Raw genomic sequence first — 16,228 nt, 5'->3', positions numbered from 1 at the left:
AGCAAAAGACATGGTTATATTTTTCAAAAGTGTGGTTAGCTTTTTGTGCAGGTGTTCTTTCTTAGCATTTGTCAAAAGTATAGGGAATTCATTCAATCCACCATGCTGATTAGAAAATGGCTTTTGGGAATCTGAGCAGATAGTACCCATTAACATTAATGAAATTAAATCACACCATACTGGGAAGGACACACACACACACACACACAAACACACCAAAAGCTATTTTAGTAACAGAATTCCAGCTACCCATATATAATTGAAATGGCATAATGACCTGATGTGACATTTAGAAAAATGTGTATGGATGCTCTTATAGAATTGGGCATATATTTTTCTCATGGCATTTCTCCTGTTTTCTGTTGGCTTCCAGGCACAGCACTTGTTGTCCAGTGGGACCATGTGCACCTGCAGGATAATTATAACCTGGGAAGCTTCACATTCCAGGCAACACTCCTCATGGATGGACGGATCATCTTTGGATACAAAGAAGTAAGTGACAAGTTGAAGATGTTTCTTTCTGATGACCATGACCTTTCTTTGAATGTCAAGTTATTGTAGTCATGGACTTCAAATCATTTTCTTACTTATTGATTTCTTTTGCTGAATAAATAAAGAACCCTTTTTTAAACTCATTTTTTGTTTCTGCCAAGGGATTCAGGTTAAAATTTGGTTTCTGGTTCATTTAGTTTTATATTCTGATATCATTGGCATTATGACCCATTTTTTTTAAAATTATTGAATTTTATAATATCATAAAAAAGCTAAGAAAAGATGCTGACTTCTAAATGATTTTTCATCTCTCCATAATTATTTATAATTTTAGGTTTGGTGGGGGCTGGCTTGTTGATTTCTCTGATCCCCAAATATTAGTTGACATAAAAATGGTTGTTTTAGTATTAAGAGTTCCAGAAAAGCAATCCTTACAATTTTTCCCGCAATGTTCACTAAAATCTGACAGATTTGATTTAAGTAGATTTAAAATTATTAGGACCTTACTGCCCAATTGGACAAAGGAACTTAAATCATATCTTGTTTCATATTAGCAAACTGACAAGTGAAATTTACTGAATTGTAACTTTAAGCTCTACAGAATGTTTAGACTAGACTAATAATGCATTTGACTCCATACTCTGCTGACAGTATATTGTAGGTCTGCTAGACAAAGAATATATAAATAAAGTAACAAGAACAGCAGATGTAATTTTTAAGGCAGTTGGTAGTTACAAGAGTAATTCTGGCAATGTATATTATTAGTGGGTGTGGTTAACACTTAATGGACAGTTGTAATACAAATTCATTCACTGTGTTCTTCTCTTCTGAAATCTATCTATGCCATAAAGTGAATAATATAAAACTTAAACTAAATACAACAACTTTTTAAAAGCTATGAACTATGTTGGTGATTTTTATTCTTTGGAAAAGATTTTTTCCACATTGAACTCTGCAGACAGAGAATGAAATGGGTTGAATCCTGATCTAAATGACTTTATCCAGTGCTAGCTTTAAAATATCAGTGTCCACTGCTTTCTCATGTCACCTTCCCTGGAAGCTAGGAATAGTTACACTCTCTACAATAGTTCTTAGCAGCCTCATTCTTACCAGGGTTTATTGTACCCTAAGGGATTTGCAGGAATATCAGAGGAACATCTAGGAATGGTAATTTTTAATTGTTTTTATTATCATTGTCTTAACGGTTTCTTGAAAGACCAGGGTCATTAAGTGTGATGCCTTCCATCTTACCCACTGTCAACAATGTCAAAAGATATTTCTGGCATCACTCTCCAGTGGCTATGATGAAAACCTCCATCTTTATCTACACTGTTCTTTAGGACTGTCTCACTTTGCAGATTTCAAGCTAATTCTTCTGTTTCCTTTCTGTTCTCAGTTTTTTTTTTTAAATATTTGTCCCTTTTATTCCAAGAAATATTTCTTATTGTGGTTTTCCTGCTTTGTTATGGGGACTTTTAAGATGATAAGCAGTTCAATGTTGCCTCACTTCCTGGATAGGGACAACACATCTCTAATCTATCCTATGAGTTCACAGAGAGAGGTCCTTTGCTTGTTGGTAATTGTCCTTCTACCCACTTTTCAGAGAGCAGTTTTTTTCTTTTATTTCTGATCATTGTTATGCATTTCTCTGTGTAAAATGTATTGCTAAAAGGGATATAGCTCAGTGCTAGAATGTTTAACATAGCCAAAGTCCAAGTTCCACCCTCAGAAACACAAGAAAAATTGTTTATGTATTTCTTTTTGTAATATTTTCCAAAATAAGAGTCCCTTTGCAGAGCTGGGAAAATGGTTCAGCTAGTAAAACTCTTACTGTGCAGATACAAGGTTCAGAGTTCAAGTCCCCCGAACCTGTGCTAAAACAAACAGGGTGTGGTGATATATACTTATGATTCTAAGACTGGGGAGGTAAAGACAGGAAAATTCCTAGGGCTTGCTAGACAATCAGACTTGCCTATCTGGCAATCTCCAGGCTAGTAAGAGACCCTCTCTAAAAAATGAGGTGAAACCCCACTTAAAAATGACATCTGCAGAAGATCCCTGACTTTTATTCACATATGTTTACCTACACACAAACTCCCTGTGAATTTAACTAGATTTTCCACACATTTTAAGAAAAATGTTTATGACTACATGACAGCAAAATATAGTACGTTGCAAAGCTTATCATCCTTTACAATGCACTTTCACTTGTGGTATCCAGCTGTTCAACAATCACTGGATGCTATATGACTTCATTGTTTCATCAAAGCATCAAAATAGAGAAGATAAGCAATAGATGCTTGTGGATTGGTTATGAAACTGTGTCATACATGATTACTTACAATAAACCCAGCTGAATTTTAAAAAATGATATGCATAAGGCCCACAATTAGATAAAGTATAACCTAGCATTAAATCTCTTTATTTGGTGCTCCTAGCCTCTTGAACTTATTTTCCAAGAAGACTATGAATAAAACTCATATACCAACTTATTTGTGTTTTCAATAAATTCTTATTGATGTTTGCTGTAAATCATTTATTTAATTGAGCTCCCCCACATTGTACAAATACAGCATAATCAGAAGAGCTATTCCAGATAGTCTTTAAAATCATGTTTGAAATAATAGTCTTTATAAATAATAACAATCTATGAATCCAGAATGAAGAACTGAAATTGTAAAGAGGAAAATAAGCAAAATTACCTCTGTCCTAACTTGCTTTTTACACAATGACAGCTTTGTTTGATTGTGTTATGTTTAAAGTAAGGGAGAAGAAAATCTTCCTTACATAAATCCAATAGTAAATGACTTTGTTCTATTGCAATTTAAAGCTAATAATGTATTTCATGTCAAAAGTTTCATTTCCATTACTCTTATGATTATATGTTTCTTTTAGTGACCATTAGCATACCAGTCATCCATACCAACCCTCAAATGAGCTCCAGGTCTTTCAAGATTCCAAAATATTCACTTTCCAACAGCATCAATTTTTCATAGTGCTGAGTAGATAAGGACTGATCAATAAATTAGAAAATCCATTTTCACGTCCATAAAAATCTTGCTTCTGATGGGATTGCATTAGGGAGTTGCTGTTGTTCCCTAAACTGGATGGATATGCATTTGCTCATAGCTCTCACTGTTTTTTCAGCAGTGTCCAGCTGTTCTCTGCAGCTGTACCATGAGAGTTGAAGTAGCAGTACACAATCCTTCAGATAGTTCCTTCTTCCAAGGTAATAGGTCTGCATTCTTCAACCAAAGGTTTGAAATCCTGCTTCACAGTACAGGTTCTTCTTGTTATCTGATTGCTTATTTTAGCTGACATCAAAACAGCTTACTTGTGGGGAAGCCAAATTATGAAGACACAGAGTTTTTCAATATTTTCCCTCAAATTACCAACTGCTGCTCTACTGTATCTTTTAGTCTTGCAGTACTCAATTTCATCTTTTACCAACTGTAGACTTATTTATGTGATAACATTAAGCATCCTACAAGCAAAACATCTATATCTTTGAATATATAAATAACATCTCTTTCACAGTTCATATGCACTCGTGTCTGTATTCCTATGAAACTCTTTGTATGTCTATCTTTCTTTTTCACTCATCAATAATGTCTCCTTATATTCTCAGTAATTTTTGATTAAATGATAGACCTTGTTTATATGGTACTAAGAGATATCTTTAGGATTATAACGTTATCTCTCTCTCTAGGGAACACTTTGTTGGTTCAGCATTGGGGGCTGAACAGATTCTTCACTCTCAGGAGCAGGACTACTTAGAGTTGAGGCTGGTGGGCTGCTGGTTAGCCTTGACTTTAAGACAATAGTCTATTAGCCATATCTAGTGGAGCCTGAGTATGTGTGGATCCTTTGCCTTAGACAACAGAAGGCACTTTTTCCTCAGGTTAAGAGAGACTCTGAAGTTCTATTATCTTTCCAGGCTCCACATCTTCTCTATGATTAGCAGGTATCTTCAGCAAAGTAGGAGTGGTTCTGCCTCTGTGGATGTTCTTCTCAAGTCTTGTCCTTTCAAGGCATGGGTTTTGGTGCCACCTCCAGCTTTTTTTTTTTTTTTTTTTTTTCTGTATTTAATTTGTTTTTCCTTGTTTGGCATTAGTAGTAGTCATGACATAGAACAAGTTTGTTCTAAGTCTAGAAATAGGAGTCTCAATCGCTGTTAATAAAAATTTCCAAAATTGATAAAAATTCTGGCTTATTCTAAGCAATTCCTCTATGCCAGGCATTGGCCTCTATGCTTAAAATTATACTGCCCACCACCTCTCTCTCTCTCATACTGACAAACACACACACACACACACACACACACACACACACACACACACACACACACATCCCAAAAGGTAGCTGCTTATTATTAATAAGAAAGCATTCAGACAGGTTAAGTAACTTACCCCGGATTATGAAAAATATATATAAAAAAAAACTTTAACACAAAAATATAAGTTTAGACCCAAAGATTATAGATCTAAATGCTATTTTACTCTACCTACCTACAGATTCCCTTTATTGATATGATTGGCTCACTTACATTCTCAATTGTCTTCTGGTTGACTGCTTTGACATTATCACTAACATAAAGAAATAGGTAAAGAAAGTTTGTCTTCCCACAGAATTTATCATATTAGTCACTACTATTTTTCAGTGAGAAGAACCTGTATGTAAATTAAGCACATCCTTTCTTGGATGGCATAAATTGGAAAATAAAATATCTATTAATTTTTCTGATAATAACTAGTTATGACCACAAATCCCTAAAGTTTTGTATTATTTTCAGTAGCTACTTAGAAGGGAGAATTGACTTATTCCAACTGGCATGGATGACAATTTGGGGTCTATTAGTAGTCTAGAAAAGGAAGCAATTCTTTCTTATAAATTATAGATTTGATCATTTTATTTGGTAAATTTATATAAGGGACAGTTATGGCTTATGTGTTACTGTAGCGCAATTAAAAAGCCACAATAATGTACAGGGGTGACACAGATAACAGATACCCCATTGCCTAGTAAGTACCCTATCACACCAATTTCCTTCAACAGCAAATCTTAGAGGGTCACAATGAAGAAATGTGGCTATTTATTAAGTGAAATCACTTTTAATCTATCCTACCATTGAAGTATTTAAAACTGATATCCCTCAGTGTGGCATTAACTACTTCTCTGATGGAGAGCATAGTTAATAAATCACCAAGGCCATCTAGTTGTGGGTTTCAGTGGATCTTTTAAGCAGTTATTTTTTTTTTTTTCGTTGAGGACTATTCTTTTTAGTTAAGCTATAATGACCCTTCATGCCTAGTAATGGCCTGGAAATCTTAAGGATGAACAATTGTTGAATTTTAGAATTTATGAAGATAGAAAAGACAAAAAGAACTCAATAGTGAAATTGTTATCATCTATGTATAAAGTCAGTATCTTCTATGTTGTTGCTATTTGAATAAGAATGTTTGACCTGAGCAAATATAATGCCTATTGTACATATATGTGACTATCAAACATTATAAATATGTAAGTAGAAAAGTGATATATGCATATATTCCATGTAAGATATATACAAGAAATATATATATATATATATACATATATATATATATATATATATTTGAAAAGTTGCTAAGAAATACTTATAAAGAAAAGGTTAACACAGATGATTCTCTGAATTTTACATATGTGTACATTGTATTTCTGTTGCTTTGTTAGAATCCCATCATTCATATATTTGAATATATATATTTAGTTATCCATATGGAAAAAGCCCATCACTTTTAACTTTCCATTTCCTCTCCAAAATTAGAAAGTGCTAAATTGAATGCTCTTCCTGATTCTCTTCTGATAATAAATGCTGTGGGTAATACAAATAATGAAATAAAATAGCAAAATGAGAAAAAAAATCAGTGTTGTGGAGAAAATCATTTAGGACCAAGAATTGTTGTTCTAGTGTTGGCCCTGCATCTAGCTGGTTATCTCAGGTCATTTTTGAGGTCCTGCTGATGCTGTGTGTGTGTGTCTGTGTGTGTCTCTGTGTGTGCGTGCATGCATGCCTCTATGTACATGTGCTTGTGTGTGAGCTTGTTTTGTTTATTTGTGCCTTTCTTTCGGTGTTTTATGATAGGCAGGGGAGTTGCTTTTATTTTTTTTTCCAATTAGCTATCCACTTCTGCTCCATAGCCAAAGAGCTCCTGGGTCCTTGTAGTTTAAGTCCTGAATGATTTCAACTCGCTCCTCCAAGCATGAAGTATAGCATTTCCTTCACCTTATATATCTGATTTATGCTCAGACATTGTTTCAGCAAGCTCCTTTACCGGCCTTTTTTCTCAAATGGAAGCTCTACCATAGGAGGGGGTGTCCTGAGTCAGGCTGAACACTTTGCCATAAGTGCTCCCACTTCATTGTCTTCTGCATGACTGCATCACTAATTTATCACTTTGCTAGTAAGCAACCTTGAAATCAGAGGTTACAGCAGTTTGTGAATTGTGTGGTGTGTGAAGAATGTGTGAGGTGTGTTGCCAATATTTAAATATTAGAATATTTAAATTGAAATAGTCGTGTATGTTTCTCTCGAGGAACTGAAGCCCCAGTAGCATGAGGCATGGATTTCCATATTGCAAAATAGATGAAAGTGAACATCAGATTTTCTCTTTACAATTTCTTCTTTCTCATTTCAGGTCCACATTACCTTATATTGAAATAAAGTCAGTAGGCCCACTCCCATTTAAACAGTTGATTGCATTTATCAGCTTCAATTGTTTACTTCTTTTAAACTTTTGAACAGAATATGGCTATGGCTTGGAGCATTACTTATTTGGTTGCCTGGGCTGTTTGGTGGCTTGTGGTATGTAGTTCGGGACAAACTCACACTCATGCTCTTACTGCTCAAGCCTCCCCTTTGCTGGAATGCAAGCACGTATTACTATACTATGCTACAAATTCTTCTGTGAGTTAGAATTCATTTGGCTTTCATTTGGTCAAGTTTATTGATGATCTCAATAACTGTAAGGTAAAAGCAATGAAAATATTTGTTTGGATCATTAACTATACTCAGGAAATCAGAAGTATTTTAATGTTAAATTTAAATTAAATTTTTCCAGTATAGCTTTAGGCAAATTGGCATCAATATTTTTTAGTTCATGTATTATTTTGTTAATATTATTTTGTTATTTTAAGAGTTTGATGGTGTGTGTGTGTGTGTGTGTGTGTGTGTGTGTGTGTGTGTGTGTTCATGCATGTGAGTGCTTATTGGATTTCCTACTGAATAACAGAGAAATTTTACCTGTCATTCCAGGAAGATGAGGTAAAAAGTTAAATGTTCATGCATATAAAATGTTAAAATAGAAAGCTCTGGTTTCTTGTGGGATTTTGTTGTTGTTGCAGTTATTTCTAATACTAAATCACTAAAACACACTATTAATGATTAGAAAATGGACAAATTGAGTTTCTAGCTATTCTTGGTACTTCTGATAGTCACCCTTCAGAACACACACTCTCAAGCTCTGGCTGAGATACTGTGCAGCCCATTAGACAGATAGCAGCCTCCATAATGAAAACAAATGAATGTTTCAGTAAGCCTTTCAGGACAGAACAAAGAATAGGAAAACCAAAATACCATGACCTCTGATGCTAAAGTCCTGTGTTATCTCCTCCATTCTGAGACCTCAATAAAGGCCCAGGTTTAAGGACAGTGCAGGTCCTCTGTATCTGGAATAATGACATGATAATGTAGAAAACAAAATATGTCTTATCATCAATTTGTTTTTCTATTCCAGGATATTCTGCCCCACCATATCTCAGTCCTAATTCTTCTGCCATAACTTTGTTGAGTGTCAGCCTGTTTCCCTTCTTAATTTGCCCCAAAATATCATCCATAGGAAACCTTTTATCAAATATTAAATTCTTTGTAACTTTGTAACTTGTCAGACTGAGTAAATAATTAAATATGTTGAAAAGAAAGAGGAGTGAGTAATGTTTGGGTAAGCCAAAATGGAAACATATTTTGATTGACACTGTCTGACTATTGTGTGTACTTACAAAACCACTTCTCAGGAATTTACACTTCACATCACACAAAGATCCATTTCCACTTTGGTTTATTTCAATCATTAAATAACAAATATGAAAGCAATGTAAACACATTTCTGTATAATAAAAAATACTTCAGGTTAAGATTTTATAGTATCTTGCTACTGCCCCAATATGACTGACCCAAGAGATACTTTTTGGAACACTAAATGTTTGTATATAGAAAGGGATAAGGATACAGCTTTCCATAAGTTATGAAAGAGATGGGGATTGTGACAACTTATTCTGTCCTGGAGTCACTGACTAAGATACTTTATATTTAACTGTAGGTTACAGAGTATCATGATAATAAGATACATTTTCCTGCAAATTTTGTACAATAATTGAAACAGTTTACACACACACGAGGAGAGTGAAGATTGCTTCACTGTCATTAGGGAAAGGCAGTTCATTTTATATGTAGATTTCAACAATCCCTCCCTCTGGTAGATATTAATGTTTACCAATTTTATGTCATCAAGGAAACAAGGAAACCTACATACTATACCATTTGCTGCCAGTGAATTCAGCCACATTAATTAGTCATAGTCAAAGTCATAGTCTTTGGTATTTATAGGGAAAAACAAAACAAAACAAAAAAACATAAACTCCAACAAGGCAAAGAAGAAAGGCTATGTAGGTACTAGGCAGAGGTGCAGATTTGTTTCAATATGAAACACCTGAGAAATGCTCCAGTTTCATCTTTTCTTCATTAATCTCTGACTGTATTATGTATTTAATTCAATTGGCAAAAGCAACATTTCAAAACCTGAGTGGCAATTATTTTATCAAAAGGCTTATGTAACTTCTAGGAAAATTTAGGTAATTGGAATCTTCTTGTACATTTTCATTTTAATATTTAATATGAACAAAGCATCAGAATGCTAGAACTCATAGCATCTTCTCTTGGAGCCCATGACAGTATAAAGGAGATCATAAAGCCAGTGGTAATGTTATAAATTGACTGTCTCTCACCCATTCTTCTCTGACTTTTCAACCTCTACACCTTTCCTTCCTGTTCTTTGAGGCTTCCAGTGCTCTTTGCATGGCTGGGGATGCTTTCTTCCCTGAAAAACATCTCTGATTACACACAAAACTGGGTTTCTTTCCGCTGACACCAAACTCCTGGTGTCAACTTTAATCTTACTCTCTCAGTTTCCATGTGAAGCTCATCTTCAAAGTGACATGGATAAAATACATTTATCATTTGGCATCCCTACCCTAGTGTTGACCAGCCATCTTGTCCTGGAGAGCTGTGATACCCTCCCAGTGAGCTTCTTTGTCTCCCTTTGCCCTGTCCACTCTTGGTTCCATGGCAGACAAGCCCCCCCTTTCCTTTTACAAATGTAAAGGAATTCCCTTCTTTTTCATAAAGTTCTCATAATCTTCTCTTCTGTACTTTTTTGTTTTGAAATTGGACTAGTTTAGGGAGGTACATTATATTTGTTTGGTTTTATTCTTGTAGGTTTTGCTTTATTTGGAGGTCGTTTTATGAAATCCAAGCTAGTCTTAGACTCTCCATTCTCTTGCCTCTGCCTCTTAAGTTAAAGATTTACAGGTGTGCATTGCAATATCTTTCTAAACTTTTGAAATATAACCTATGCCATAGAAAAAGCTTCCAAAGGAAAAAGAATCCCCTTGTGATTTGACCCTCTCAGCTCCCACCCCTTGCTTTCCTTTCTCAGCTATAGCAGTAAAGATAATGCTTTATTTACTAAAAAAATACACAAAGCAACTCCCTTATGCCCTTTACATATACTGATTTCTATCAAGAACTATTCAGCATGCCAGGATCTTTCCATGTTTTTAATTTCTGATGTAAAGTCACATTAGAGATACCTTCTCCAACTCACCTTTTTACAGAGACTCTATCCTCTCTATTGATTTGCCTTATTTTATCATTTATCTGAGTTAAAAGCTCCTTCCTGGAAATTGTGTTGTCTTCGTCACTTGCTTTGTAACTGGTGATTTGGAATCTTAATGAGAACAAGATCATTGCTTTGTTCTCTGAGTAATTCTTGTTAATACATCACCACACACTATATGTTAACTTATATCAAATGAATGAATGAATGAATGTATTCTGGCTCAGCAAGAGCATTGTAACTTCACAAAAACAATTTCTCTGTAGGAGATACTATTTAGAATTTTAATAATTTTTGGGTGACTATCCATCTACCTGAAGTCACAGAACTGTTGGAGCTGGAGATAGGATGATTGGGGAGGATTGTTTTGGGTCAGCCTAGTTCTGTGTTCTTTGAGAGATCTTGTCTCCAAGAAATAAAGTGGAGGGTGATAGAAGAGGGTAACCAAACACTACTCTTATCTCCACATGTGAAATCCTCTACACATAGGCATATGCATACAGGTCTGCATCACACTCTCACACACATAAACACACACATGAATGCACACACACATGCACACACACACATCTACACAGGAATACACACGCATACACATTCCTCAAATAGTTTGAGGGTTGAAAACATTCTTAATGTTCTCCTGGAAGATTCTAATCTTTTCAGTAGAATTTAAGAAATATTTCATCTTATATAGACATACCCATAAAATTTCTATCAACTGTTTGATCTTTAGTAGAGAATGAATTGGTTTGCATGACTATGTAACAAATCACCCATTTATAACTAAAATCAAGTCCTTTCTTCTTATTCAAATATATCCAAGATTTAGTTGATGGCTCTGCTGTTCAGGGTTTGGGCACACTGATTTCAAATGTGTCATTACATAAAACTCCTTGTGTGTCAGCTATTAGCTGGGAGATTGACAGGAGCTAACTTGTCAAAGATAAACTCTTTTGAGGAAAAATAAACAAAAAACAACAAAACCTTCTTATTATCTTGATTACATCATAAATGAACAACAACAGTGCCAAGGACCAAGCAATGAAAAGCCCACTATCACTTTTCTCTTTCTGTTTGCTTTTGTCATATGACCAGCCCCATAGTCAGAGTAAGATGCTGCTATAAAGTCAGAAAGCAATGCAGACAGGAAAAGACTTGAATTGAGCCCATGAGGATAATTAATCTATAACAAGCAAAATCACTGGAGGAGAAGTGTAGCCATGGAGATAAAATATAAAGGAAGAAAGGAAAGATATGGAGAAGGCAAAATTAAAACAAAATAGGCTTGGGAATGTGCAGAGATGAAAAAGAGGTAGAGAAGTTGGAATGTATACTCTGGGGATTAAATTGTTATAAAGATGCAGGAACTAATACACATGACCTGACAAACATGATCTGCTATGCATACATAATATACATTACAACATAACAGAGTCTTTCAGTTGATGCCTATGTAAATTCCATCCTGAAAATGGGAGAGGATGAAGCTACTTCTAGAACTCACAGAGTGGGAGAATGGAAACAGATGACCAATGACAGTTCAAAATATGCTAAATAAATAAATAAAATGTTATTTGCAGGTGGATCAAATGATCCTGGGCATACCACAGTCACTGATTCTATTTGGGCCACTTTCTGTCATGGTTTCCATCTTTTGCCAAAAGTGGCTTTGATGAGGGGTGAGGTCTATAGGTATTTGTGTATAAAAGAAAGTGTTTAGAACACAGAAACTGTTGGTTTAGGAGCATAGCCATAATACATTCTCCTCTAGTGTCTATGACCTCTTCTTTCTACAGATAGTTGGCTTGTGGAGCATTATGGAAAAGGGGATAGAAAGACTCTAAGAGCCAGAGGATCAGGATGTCTGGTGCTAAACAGTGTCTTCTTGACATGACAGGGTTTCAGGACTCATGATAGTGTACGAATATGTTTGCCTAAAATATATATATGTATGTATGTATGTATGTATGTATGTATGTATGTATGTATTTAGTTGACAGTAAGCATTGATAATATAATATTTTAGAGTAGTGAAAAGCTGTTCTGTGGTTAAAATTTTCTTCTTTTTTGAACCAAACATTTTCTTGAAAAATCAATAACCATGGCACAGCTGTTATTTTTGTCATTGTTGTGTCTTACCAATAACATATTTATTATTAAAAAAATGTAATTTTGTAGCTAGGTTTTCTTTGTATGTTTTTCCATCTCTATTGTCTTCTTTAATTTGGGAATCTATATAAAATACTATTTATATTATGTTAACATTTCACAACCTAGGGTACAAGATTTGGTGCTAATATAATTATACTGCTATTATAACATACTAATAAAATTATTATATCACATATTATAAACTATGTCACATATCAAATTATGATTTTATAACCCATAATAAATTATATAGAATGTAACAAATATATTTGTATGTTATAGTGTAATGTAAAAATGTTAGTTTTCTGTCACTATAACAAAATACCTAACATGAACAACATATAAAGAAAAATGGGTAATTTTGATTCACTGTTTTAGAGATTTATATTTTTTGAGATAGCTTTATACAGATCAGGATGCTCTGAAACTGCACAAAGATGGAGTGCAAACATCAAAAAATTTTTCCTTTTATTTGTAGTACTAAGGATTGAACCTTGCAACGGCTTCATGAATGCTAGGCAATCACTCAACCAGTTTAGCTATGTCCTCAATCTAGTATTAATGGTTCAGATACAGAATTAGATGTAATCTTTGCCTTGAGTTCCTGATGTAGATGCCAGATGGCCATACTAGGGAACCTATGGTAGAGCCAAACACTGATGTATTAGCTAGACAGCAAAGGAGGAGAGGAACATTTCTTGGGTTTTTTGTTTGTTTGTTTTTTAATTAATTTATTTATTTTATATAACCAAGTCCATTTAAATGAAAACAGACATTTATAGACAATATTTGGGAATTTAGGCATCGTTCTTTCCAAACTACTTCCTACTGGTAAGGGACGCTGTCATGGGTGATTCGAAGAAGATGCAGAAATCCTGGCTATAATCTGTAAGGCTGCTTTGTCCAGCTGTTTTGAATGTAGGATCACCTGGTACTCTGTTTCAGGCAGTTGGGCTTGATCAAACCACATTAGTCTGGAAGGAATCCACATCTTTCATTTTCTGTGGAAACAAAAATAGAAATCCCTTTCCCCAGTAACTTGTCCTTGAACTTAAATTTTGGAGTCAAAGCATTTTTTCTTTTTAATTTATTATTTTACATGTCGATCTCAGGTCCCTCTCCCGCCCTCCCTCCTTCCCTCCCTCCCTCACTCCTTCCCTCCTTTCTTCCCTTTTACCCTCTCTGCCCTCTCACATGCACTCTAACCACCCTCCCCTCCCATACTCCCACCCCAATTCCATATATAGGGGAATGCCATCCAGTTGGGGTCATGTAGATCTGACAGGTCATGTGAAGTAGGGACTAGGGCTTCTCTCCTGTCTCTAGGTTAAGGCAGTTATCCCTCCATGGGGGATGTGTTCGCAAGGTCCTTTTGTGTACTAGGGATACATCCTGGCTCCACTGTCTGAGGTCCCTTAGACTGCTCAGTCCTTCTGGCTGAGACCCATATTCAGGGGGACCTGAGTCAGTCCTATGCTGGCTTCCCAGCTATCAGTCTGGTGGCCCGTTAGCTCCTTCTTGTTCAGATAAGCTGTCTCTATGTGTTTCTGCTGCCTGGTCTTGTCCTCTCCATCTGCATCTGGGTTCTAGTTTGACTCAGTGTTTATGTATGGGTGTTTGCTCCTGTTTCCAACAGGTATTATATGATGGCTCCATTGATAAATTAGTTGTTGATCTAACTATCCTGGAAGGGCATTTATGGTAGCCTTTCCATGGATGCTCAAATTGTTAGTTGGCAGCAGTCTTGTAGTTCTCTAGACCTTTCTTTGTGTTCAATTTTTATCTTCAAACCAATATTGGCTCCTTCTTTTATGTTCTCTCTCTCTCTCTCTCTCTCTCTCTCTCTCCCTCTCTCTCTCTTTCTCTCTCTCTCTCTCCCTCTCTCTCTCTCTCCTGTCTTCTACTCCTAACTGGGCTCAATCTTCCTGGTCGCACATGTTTTCCTTTCCTCCCCCTCATTTTCTCTTACTTCTCTCTCCATTCGCTGCCCCCCACTTCCCCTGTGCTCTGGGGGTCTTGTCCCTTCCAGGTTCTGTGAGGGACTTTCTATGAATCTCTTAGAATACACCTTGTATCCTAGTTCCTCTGGTGGTGTGACTTATAGGCTGGTGATCCTTTGCTCTAGCACAAAACTCAAGTCCAAATAGATCAAAGACCTCAACATCAATCCAGCCATATTGAACCTCTTAGAAGAGAAAGTAGGAGGTACCCTTGAACAAATTGGTATAGGAGACCACTTCCTGAACATAACTCCAGTGGCACAGACACTGAGAGCAACAATTAATAAATGGGACCTCTTTAAAGTTAGAAGCTTCTGTAAGGCAAAGGACACAGTCAACAAGACCAAACGGCAGCCCACAGACTGGAAAAACATTTTCACCAATCCTATATCTCACAAAGGGCTGATCTCCAAAACATATAAAGAACTCCAGAAACTAGTCAACAAAACACCAAATAACCCTATTAAAAATGGGGTACAGAACTGAAGAAAGAATTCTCAAAAGAGGAAATCAAAAAGTGAAAGACACTTAAGAAAGTGCTCCACATCCTTAGCTATCAGGGAAATGTAAATCAAAAAAAGTTTGAGATGCCATCTTACTCCTAACTGAATGGCTAAAATTAGAAATACCAATGAAGACTCATGCTGGAGAGGATGTGAACAAAGGGGAACACTTCTCCACTGCTGGTGGGAGTGCAAACTCGTACAGTGATTTTGGAGATCAGTATGGCAGTTCCTCAGGAAAATGGGAATTAGTTTACCACAGGACCCCTCAATCCCCCTCTTAGGCATATACCCAAATGATCCACATCCATGCAACAAAGACAGCTGTTCAACTATGTTCATAGCAGCACTATTTGTAATAGCAAGAACCTGGAAGCAACCTAGAATGGTTAATGAAGATGTGGCACATCTACACAATGGAATACTACTCTGCAGAAAAAAAATAATGGTATCTTGAAATTTGCAGGCAAGTGGATGGCACTTGAAGAAACCATCCTGAATGAGGTAACCCAGTCACAAAAAGAGGAACATAGTATGTACAAACTCATATATGGATTTTAGACCTAGTGGAACATTTCTTGTAATCTCCTTGAAGTGAATTACACAATTATCTAACAATTTGCCATTAAGTTTTACTCTTCTTCTTAGTTCTATTACTTCTGAATATTACCATCCTGCTGACCAGTCTATGTCATATAATCCAAATTCTGGAAATGCTCATGAGAAAAAATGATACATTGATTAATACAGAGGCCTAGATTATAAGTGACCAAATAAAATACATCACCTAATGTTAGTTGTGAACAGGACACACTGATACAAAATTTGCAACACTCAACTGTCACTTAAAGGATGGAAGGATATGACTTAGAGAATGTAGACAGGGGAAGTGTCACTTCTGGCCATGGCTTTAACAAGATTCCACAAAGTTCTAAAATAAGATTATCTGTCAAGTTCAACAAATGGCCTTTTGCAATTTCAGGATGTCACAGAAAATCGACTTTCTTTCTTCATATTGCTATCCTATTTACTTTGATAAATTCATTAACATCAGATCAGATATACCCTTTAACAAAACTTACTCTGTGTGTGTGTGTGTGTGTGTGTGTGTGTGTGTGTGTGTGTGTGCACGCGCGTGCATGCCACAGCA

General features: G+C 35.8%; 1 protein-coding gene across 1 annotated transcript in view; it reads left to right on the top strand.

Moving 5' to 3' along the window:
- Plxdc2 (plexin domain containing 2) overlaps nt 1–16,228 on the top strand; it is a 405,252-nt gene that overhangs the window by 282,696 nt on the left and 106,328 nt on the right. Inside the window, exon 6 of the mRNA XM_051205738.1 lies at nt 374–492. Coding sequence (XP_051061695.1) covers nt 374–492 — 119 coding nt within the window. The remainder of the gene's footprint in view (nt 1–373; nt 493–16,228) is intronic.

This window comes from Phodopus roborovskii, unplaced genomic scaffold (assembly GCF_943737965.1).
Source record: "Phodopus roborovskii unplaced genomic scaffold, PHOROB, whole genome shotgun sequence".
Classification (NCBI taxonomy): domain Eukaryota; kingdom Metazoa; phylum Chordata; class Mammalia; order Rodentia; family Cricetidae; genus Phodopus; species Phodopus roborovskii.
Note: the sequence above shows the minus strand (reverse complement) of the source record. Positions and strands in the feature narration are given on the sequence as shown.